Source organism: Alligator sinensis, unplaced genomic scaffold, assembly GCF_000455745.1.
Source record: "Alligator sinensis unplaced genomic scaffold, ASM45574v1 scaffold1089_1, whole genome shotgun sequence".
Classification (NCBI taxonomy): Eukaryota; Metazoa; Chordata; order Crocodylia; family Alligatoridae; genus Alligator; species Alligator sinensis.
This window is the reverse complement of record NW_005842030.1, coordinates 28,782-38,195: the sequence shown is the minus strand read 5'-3', so window position 1 is coordinate 38,195 and position 9,414 is coordinate 28,782. Positions and strand designations below refer to the sequence as shown.

At 49.7% G+C, this 9,414-nt stretch overlaps 1 protein-coding gene across 1 annotated transcript; it reads left to right on the top strand.

The window, feature by feature from the left end:
• The first annotated feature begins 2,275 nt into the window (after positions 1 to 2,275).
• LOC102377021 (NADH dehydrogenase [ubiquinone] 1 subunit C2) lies at positions 2,276 to 7,719 on the top strand. The gene is made up of 3 exons (XM_006022322.3): positions 2,276 to 2,468; positions 3,552 to 3,695; positions 7,500 to 7,719. Exons 1-3 carry the CDS (start codon positions 2,330 to 2,332, stop codon positions 7,547 to 7,549), a joined length of 333 nt encoding a protein of 110 aa, XP_006022384.1. The 5' UTR covers positions 2,276 to 2,329; the 3' UTR covers positions 7,550 to 7,719.
• Positions 7,720 to 9,414: the final 1,695 nt, after the last annotated feature.

The following is a 9,414-nucleotide window of genomic DNA, read 5'->3' as shown; positions in this document are numbered from 1 at the left end:
CTTTCTACACAAATGGTTCATGTGGATATGTAGGTTGCACCAAACGTAAGGGTTCTAACACTTTCATAAACAATAATAGTCCTATTGTTTCTGGTTTATCAATAGCTCACTTCTTATTGTAACCACTGCTGCAGGTGAGCCCAGTTAGAAGTCAATCTCTTGAAGAAAAGAGGCACATGTGCGATAGAAAGCAATGCACGTATTAGACAAAAAAGCATGCTTTTTTCTTTCCCAAATCTTCAGCAAGCAGACCAGAGCAGATTGGACGTGCTTTTGGTGATTCTAAAGAATATTTTAGATCTACAATAATCATCCATTTTGGAAGTGATCTGATATTGTGGTAAAAATATATTATAATCTAGTCATTATGATTTTGCAATAACGTTTGTATAGCAGCTGCGTGATAAAAATGTCTCATCTCACTACACAAAGGCTTCACAGCTGAGAACTGTTTGGCTTCACTACACAATTGCTTCTGCTAAGGCATATAGGCCAATGATAGATTTACGAGTAGCACTAGACTTCTACAGACATAGCCAAGAACAGATGCAATAAATAACTCCTTACGAGAGATAAGAGAAGAGGCACAGGGAAAGGTGCTGATGTGAAGAACTCAGACCTTGACCAAAGAATGACCGAAATGGACTTAAGGACGGCCCCAGGGAGGAGATTTAAGATGTAAATGAGACATGTATGTAAACCATCATAGAACATGTACCTGCTAGACATATGTTGTAAGACGTAATACTTGGGCTGCCAATAATTACGCGACACGTTAGAATCTTTTGTTTATGTTAGCTATAAAAAGGAACCCCAGACTCTGTTTGGGGTCGACACGGATTTGAGTAAATTAAGCTCCCTTGTCGAACTTGTTTGCAAACAATAAATCTGAAATTGGACCCAGCCTGTGTGTGAGACTCTCTCCTAGAGGTGGATTGGATAAGCCTCCAGGGGCACGAAACTAGCTGTTTGTGCAACAAAAGCAGGTTTAGATATTTAATAAGCAACTGTGGAGGTCCCAGGCCTTCGGGTTACAGCTTGACATTGTGAAGGCAAGTTAATTAGAGAAGGCAAAGCTTCATGTTAAGCATCTCTTCCCTGGACAGACAAAGGGAAGCAGTGAGGTGGCTGAAACCTGTTACCAGCACAGGCCTCCCAGGATATCTGCTCCCAGCCCCCTGACCTGCAGCAAGAGCCATTGGAAAACAGTATTGGGTCACTGAAGATGCCACAAGCGATTTGTTAGATTTGTGTTTTTAAGCCTCCCTTGGAGACATCGGGTGTTGGCTGCAGCCCAGCGGAGATTGTGACTGAGCTGCACCAGGGCTCCTGCTACGACTTGAAGCCAGTGGTTCCTGGCTAGAGGGTCCTGCCCTCTGCTCGGGGCCAGACTGATGCTACATTTGGGGTCAGGAAGGGATCTTCCCCCACGTTCAGGCTGGTATGGACTGGGGGAGCCGGGGGGGGGGCATGGCCCTCTACCCGGCATCTCTGGAGTGGACATTAACATTTATAGAAGCAGGGAGTTGGTGGCCATGGTCCCCCTGCTTCACACCGGTGGCAGGTCAGGGTGTGCCGTCTCTGCTGTGTCAGGGGTGACCAGTTTTGCGAAGAAATTAGACACTGGAGAGCAGGATGGTCTGGACAGGGCTGATCCTGCCTCGGGCAGAATTAGTTCTCAACATTTTATGTACACAGACCCGTTTGCAAACATCGATGGCCAGCCCCAACCCAGTGCACCTCGCTCCCAGCCCCCAGCGTGTGGGGCAGGGGGCTGTGTAGGGAGCATGGCCCCTACACCACCAGCCCCTTGCAGGCTGCAACTCTCCCCGCCTGCAAGGGAAAAGCCAGGTCCCCACAATTTTTCTCCTTTAAAGGAGAATCCATCCATTTTCAAAGCGTGTCAATCCATTTCTCCAGGTTGTAGCCATATGGGTCCAGAGGAAAAGGCGATCGGGATCTCTTTCCTTTATCACGGGAATTTTTTATTTTATTTTATTTTACTGTTTTGCAAAAAAATCTTGTTGGCCTCAAAAGATATCGTCGCTACAACGAGTCCTGATAGCCTCGATCCATTTCCCTCCCCCAGTCTGTGTAATCTATTCTTGTGACCCACTTTCGGGTCGCAACAACCCCCAGGTCGAAAAGTCCCGGGCGAAGTGACCTCCGCAAGCCCCCGGAACGGGCGCGCGGGGCCAGACGGGATTCGAGGCGGGACGGACAGCCAGTCCCTGCACCGCCATTGAGCGCCGCGGGGCGGAAGTGGGGGGAAGGAGGAGGTGGAGCGCTGCGGGGCGGAAGTAGGGGGAAGGAGAAGGAGGGGGCGGCCATGTCGGTGCTGCCGGACGAGTCGCGGTCGTTGCCGCCGCCGAACATCGTGAACCACAACTCGTTGTTGTTCGGCGGCATAGGCTGGGCCGCGGTCGTGCTCAACAACGTCGGCTACCACCGCCCCGCGCTGGGCTCCGGTGAGGGCCCGGCCTCGGCCTCCCCGCCCCCCCTTGCCCCGGGCCCGGGTTGCAGTGTAACGTGTGTACTTGTGCGCGTGTCCGCAGGGAGAGCACTCTAGACACACATTCACAGAGACCTGTTTACAGAGAGAAACCTATAGATGTGTATAGGGCAGGGGCGGGCAGTTATTTCGGGCGATATATACGGTATAGGGATTTCTATCAAATCTGTACATGATAATATCTAGATTTCTATAAAATCATACATATGTGTGTGTATCTACCTACCTATTTAGATACATGGATATCCGTGAGTGTGTGTACATATGTACACACACGCAAACGTACACATACATCTAGCTATGTATCTAAATAGGTAGATATACAACTAGGCCGATATCTATAGAGAGAGATGGATCTGTATCCAGGCACACTCGTACAGGAGACAGAGAGAGCGTGTGTGGTTTCATGAGCCCATGTTCAGTTCGTGAGACGTCTGAAGTCCCAGAGAGGTCAGTAGCTGTGTTCGTCTGAAGTCGGGCAGAAGGCAGGGGAGGTGCGTACCTTATGGACTAACTAAATCACGTGTAGAGAGATTTTATATAAATGTGTGTGTGTCTGTGTACACCCAGAGAGGGAGCACACAAGAGTGCAAAAGTTTGCACAGATGCAAGTGCACTTTATCAAAAGCCTGAAGTCAGACTCGATCCAATCTATAAGGAGCATGCGCTTTTGTGACCTTGAGTTTGCTTCATCCGATGCTGTGAACTTGGGTTCACAAAAGCTTGTGGTGGATGGATGGATAGATAGAGTGTGTGTATGTGGGCGTGTGTGCATGTATAAACTGATTTAGCTAGTCTATAAGGTGTGTATCTCACCTGCATTCTGCCTCAACAGCCAGATTGTGGGCAATACCAATCACATTTCCAGCACTGTGTGTGACAGAAGGGACCGGGTAGCTCGTTGCCTGCTCGCACGTCTCACAACTGCCCATTGGGAAAGGAAAGAAAGATCTTCATGGTGACTTCCAGGTTTGTTGTGGGGTCATTCTAGCTGCCTGGGACAATTTGTTTCTCTCTGGGTTTTCTCTCCATGTCCCAGGTGTCCATCGCCAGATCCTTGGTCTATCGATAGGCTGGTTTATTGGCTATTATGCAACCAGACGAGAAAACTACTACTACGCTTGCCGGGACAGAGCTCTGTTCCAATACATAAAGCATCATCCAGAGGACTTTCAGCTGAAAGGTGCAGTGAGTTGTTGCCTTAAAAAAGACCTTAACATCTTGTAGCACAGTAGTTAATATGGAAGAAATATTGGGAGAATAGAGTCAAAACCCACTCTTCCATGCAAAGCCCCACTGGTAGCCAGCTGGCTGTTGGGTAGGCAGTGTCTGTGATGGATTTGCAATGTGAAATGTGGTGCCAGGAAGGTTAGAATACAGAAGGGACCTTTCTCACTTATCAGATCTGCTGCCTTAGTGGCTATCCCTCATTTGCTTGCCTGGTTGACAGAATGAGTTGGGTCAGTCATGGAGCCATCGTGGCTGTGAAGGAGCAAGCTGAGGTGGAGATGCAGAATCAGTTGGTCTTGTGCGTTCCACTAGGGCAGTGATCCTCAACCTTTGCAGGGCCCTGGCAGCCCATCATCAAGTTGCAGCAGGGGAGGTTTAAGTTGGATATTAGGAAAGACTTTCTCACTAGGAGGGTAGAGAAGCACTGGAACAAGTTACCCAGAGAAGTGTATTTCTATCCTTTCAGGTTTTTAAGGCCCACTTGACAAAGCCCTGGCTGGGATGATCTATTTGAGGATGGTCCTGCTTTGAGCAGGGGGGTTGGACTAGATGTGACCTCCCGAGGTCCCTTCCAGCCCTTATTTACTTTGATTATCTCTCTGCTGCTATGAATGTGGTGGCCTTCCTGGCTGAGACCCACTGCTGGTGCTGCCTCCACTTACCCCAGTGCTGCTCAGCCAGGTGCTGCTACTGCCTCCAGGTGGAACTGCCCTGTGTACCTGCCCCATCACCTGCCCAGGAAAAGCTGTGCCATGTGCATCTCCCCCTGCACTGGTGCTCTGATCCAACTGGGGCTTTGTGCAGCCCTTACTGGTCTGGCATCCGCTCAGCTGCTCCTGGAAACAAGGGGATGGGACAGTTCCACCCATGCCTGTGTCCGGAAGGAGGGTAGGGGACACTGGACCAGGAAGTGTTGCACGGCACAAGGCAGCTTTGCAGTCTGCTTGAGACTGGTTAGAGCCCTAATGCAGGGGGAGCAGATCCGAGGCAGGGTGGCTTTACCTGGCTGCTGCCATACCCTTGAGAGGGCCTTGTAGCACCCTGCTTCAAAACTACTGCACTAGTTTCGAAATGCCTCCTCCAGGATGGGGAACCTCTTGTGCCAGGGATTGGCTAAAATAGTAAGAGATGGTCCCTCTTGCAAAGCTTTCAGTATAAGCATTGGTAGGTTATCCAGTGTACATTGGGAGTATGTCATCCCTAGCGTTTTCTGGGGTTAAGCATGCCATATGATGGATTCTGCCACTTCTTTGGGGAGACTGTTTCATAACTCTATAAGTTTTGCCAGATTGTTATCAACTCACTTGAGCCCAGGAGAACTGTTGGAGACACTCAAAGGGCTAGCAGTGCTGGTATAGTGGAGATGTAGAGCCCATCTGGCTTTTCAGGCCTACTCCAATGGCATCTTTATCTTTGATTTTGTTCTGAAATTACTAAATGAGCGTGGGATCCCACAATGTCATTCCTGCAGGGTTCCACTTCACCTCAGCCATTTCAAAGAGCCACTGTCCTGCAATGCTTGAATTCAGTCATCCTACCTGATTACTGTTAATTCTTGACTGCCTGGTTAATCTGTTGTCTGGGTTTGTGTAACATTTCTGTTGGTGCCATTTCTGTAATACTAATAACTCCAGAAGAGGTGAACTCTCCATCCTTGGAGGTTTTTAAGGCCTGGCTAGACAAAGCCTTGGCTGGCCTGGTCCTGCTTTGAGCAGGGGGCTGGACTAAATGTGACCTCCCGAGGTCCTTTCCAACCCTAATTTTGTATGATTTTAATATTGTTGTTCCGCCCCGCCCCCATCCACAGCCCAGAATTGTAGACACTGAAGTGAGGGTAACTTGAGCTGTAACCCAGAGTCTAGCTGATGAAACAGCTTCTGTTGTGATGCTGCATGCCCCAGCAGAAAATTTTGTTTCCAAGAATGGAAGCTTAGCTCTTGACTGCTTTTGTATGTGATGGAGGGCTTCCAGCCAATGGCTGACAGACCTTGAATCTTTCTTTTCCTGGAGAGGAATGGGTGAAGTTCACTCCCTCAAATTTACTTCTTTTAACTTACCCTATTTCTTTTTGAAACCTGCTTCTTACACAGTTTACCTTTCCCTCCCACCTAACCAACCCCCTCTTCTGCCAAGTTCATGGTAATTAGCCAGTCCGGCAGAAGAGAAAACTGCTTCCTTAGAGCTTATTTCATTTCCAGTCTGGATCAGAGGTCAATTGCAGACTGGTCCCTTTTCTCCCTTTGTCTGCTCCCTTTCTTCCAGTAATGGCCTGATTTAAAGCACATGGAACTCAGGTTAGAAGTGGCAGACATGAGCTGTTCTGCATTTGGGCATGCATCAGCAAGCTGGTTCAGTGACTGTTCAGATACATTAATGTCCAGCTGAAGTAAGCAAAAATAGAAAAGTTGTGACCCTGAAGTAGAATAGAATCTGGCTCGCTGATACCTGGAAGAGAGATACTGCAAGCAACTGAATTTGAAAAAAATTGGGGGTGCGCCAATAAAGATTTTTCTTGGTTGATACCGATAGCCGATTATTAACCAGCCATATCAGCCAATGCTGATCCAATAACTAATTTACAGGAATGCAGCCAGGCAGTGTGGAAAGCAGCTCCTTGCAGGAAAGTCTGTGGAGGAGAAGGAGCATGGGGGGGCAGCCCCACTCCCTCCCTCACTGCAGGCCCCCACAGTGAGGGAGGGAGTGGGGCTCAGGGAACTGCCCAGCCAGGGCAGTGGAGCAGGATGCAGCCGAGGGTGGCTCGTCCAGGGCATCAGCGCCCCGGTGCTTAAAATTGGCAGCGGGTCACTTGAACTAAAGTTCATTGACTTGTTGTTCCCACTGCTGCCAGGGAGGCAGGGGTTGCGTGGCCGGTGTGGGGCTCCCAAGGGAAAGACAGCAGAGCGGAGAGCCCCAAGCTCGCACTAGATAGCCTGCATCTGCCCCCTCACAAATTTGGGGAGCACATGACCCCCCCACACGCCTCCCCTAGGGGGTGCACACAGCAGTGGGAGCTGCCCCTCCCTGCTTCCCATCCTGTGCCCCCTCCCCCCGCCCCCTCCCTGTTTCCCACCCTGGCCCCGGGTCCCATTCACCACACTGGCTGGGCAGCACCCCCAGCCCCTACCCCACTCCCTTCCTTACCATGGGGGCCTTGATCTGCTCCCCCCCCCCCTCCCCCCATGCTGCCCAGCTGCATTCCTGGCCGCATGCATGTGTGCTGGTGCGTGCATGTACGTAGCATTTAGGATCCCCGGCCAGAAACCATATTATATTTATCGATGGCCAAAAAAAGCCAGTAGCCAATAATGTTAATTTTCCTGTTATCAGTGTTTATCTGATGTGCAACTGATATATTGGTGCACCTCTAAAAAAAATTAGCAAGGAAGCAAATAAATAGCATTAGGTATAGAATCGGTTCTACTCCCTAAATGGTTGGTTGATAAGGGAAACTAGATTATAATTTGGCCTCTCTAACATCCTAATAACCTCTGTAGAAGTACTGAGATGTATTGATAACACACAACCTCTCTGCTGGAGTCTATTAAACCTCCTTCAAAAATGGAGATGGGAAAAGTTTAGTAAATAAATTGAGGTGCCCCTGGAATAGCACCAAATGCAGCAGTCACTGGGATTGATTAAGAGTCAGGATCCCAATGTTTTCCATGAGCTTTGGGTTCAGTCTGTAGCAAAGTCTTGATTTATTGGTCACATACAATGCTGAATAAACCTTTCCAACTGCAACAATTGCCTTTTGCAGAAAAGAAAAAGTTGGGTGAAGTTTTGGACCCCTTCCATCCAGTACGCTGAAGACTCCCCAAGCAACTACTGACTTGTCTTCTGGGGCACGTTCTTCTCACCATTTCCATGCATATGATTGGAGCAGGCTGTATACGACTAACTGTCCAAATACCCTGGCTTAAAATGCAAGGGTCTTGTATTTAAAAAGTATGAATAAAAACTGTTCCGTTCATTAGTAATATTTATTCCTAGGCTTTTCAGTAGTGTTGTTGAATCCATGACAATTCAGAGAACATGCAAGAAGCAAGATTGGTTTGGTTACATTTTTTGCATTATAGTTGTGCTGGAAGGCTTGTCGAATGCCCCCCCCCTCCCAATTGTATAGTTGGTCTAGTAAAATATATTCACATTTATTTTTGTGGTGCATTTAAATCTCTATGTCACTTATTCCTCTTTAAATCTTAGGATGATTTTGTGTCTTTTGTCAAATTGCTTAATTTAAATATTGTTAAGTTACAACTATAACAAAGAAAATGGTGGAGGTCCATGGCTAGACAGTTAATGAAGAGAAAAACCGCAGGCTCCCTTGGTGTGAGCTATACTTAATTCCCACTTTCTCTTGTCATTAGCCTGCTTTTTTTTAGTGTTCTTGCTGGGGTTGAACCAAAGGCTGTCTTGCTAGGCAGGATTTCCATCATGCTGAGAGAGACCACAAGGTTGATACAATGTCTACACTCAGTTCTTCTCGCTGTCTGTATTCTCCACCTGTCTCTCCTCTTCTGTTATTACTTAGGGCCAGACTCTTCGTACAGGAAGTAGTCTAAATCTGTAGGCATCTAAGTAAACTTTTGGCATGCTTTTAAGGCTGCTGGCCAGGTTGACCCGTTGGGGTCAGAGACAGGTAGGCAGGTGCTAGAACCCAGGTACCTCCCCTGCTTTTCCCTGCATTGGCTACTGCAGCGGTTCCCAATCTTCAGGTCACAACAATAAAAAACAGGGTCGTGTATTCCCAGGGAGGGAGGCATGGGGAGAGAGACGTGCCCTCCAGATTTGTGTGCGAGATGGCAGATGCAGGCTGCCCACCCGCCAAGGCCTCCACAGTAAAGCGGGATGGGGAGGCTCTGTGCTGCTGCTGGGAGCCCCCGCTGGTTATGCTGCCATGGCAAGGTGCCCCCTGCCCGCCTGGCAGCAGCGGGGGACACAACTCCATGCTGCTGCCAGGTGGGCAGGGGGCACCTTCGTCATGGCAGCTTGGCCAGCGTGGGGCCCTGGCAGCAACGCCAAGCCTTCCCACCCCCTCCTGTGCCAAGTCCCACCTGCTGGGCCACAGGGGCCCTGAGAGGAGGGCAGCAGGGCGGGGAGCCCTGAGCCCACCGCCTCCCCACCACCACGGGCTCCACTCTGGCCCTGCTGCCCATGGGGAAAGTGGCAGGGGATGGAGCAAGGCTCTGGCCAGCTGGGGCTCAGGTGCTGCTGGGTGGTGGGCAGGGGGCTGTAGACCCTGGCCCTGGTCCTACAGCCCTGGCAGCTGCCCCCCACCCGGAGGCTTCAGGTCATGAGTGAGGGGCACCAGCAGGGCTGGTGGAGTGGGGGGCTGTAGGTGGGGAGTGAAGGGCACCTGGTGGGGTAGGGGGCTGCGGGTTGGGAGTGAGGAGCCATGCTGAGGAAATGGGGTCACGCTGAGGAAACGTTTGGGAAGCACTGGCCTACTGCCAAAGCCCTGTGTCCAGGGTCTGGATCAAACGAGTCCACGGCCCAGATCCGATCTGCAGGCCCTGATCTAAGTTAGGCAAGGTTCTTTGGATATCTTTTATTAGACCACATCTACCCTGTGGCCTTTTTTGTCCCCTGTTTTTCTTCGTCCTCCCCTGCTTTACCTTTTTTGGTTTTTTTCATTTCTGCCCTTTTATATTTTCACTCACACCCTGTCACTT

Excerpts from the sequence above, each read along its gene's own strand:
- LOC102377021 (XM_006022322.3), top strand. The coding sequence starts at position 2,330 with ATGTCGGTGCTGCCGGACGAGTCGCGGTCGTTGCCGCCGCCGAACATC. Across the intron at positions 2,469-3,551 it reads CCGCCCCGCGCTGGGCTCCG|GTGTCCATCGCCAGATCCTT; the intron begins GTGAGGGCCCGG and ends TCCATGTCCCAG. Across the intron at positions 3,696-7,499 it reads AGAGGACTTTCAGCTGAAAG|AAAAGAAAAAGTTGGGTGAA; the intron begins GTGCAGTGAGTT and ends TGCCTTTTGCAG.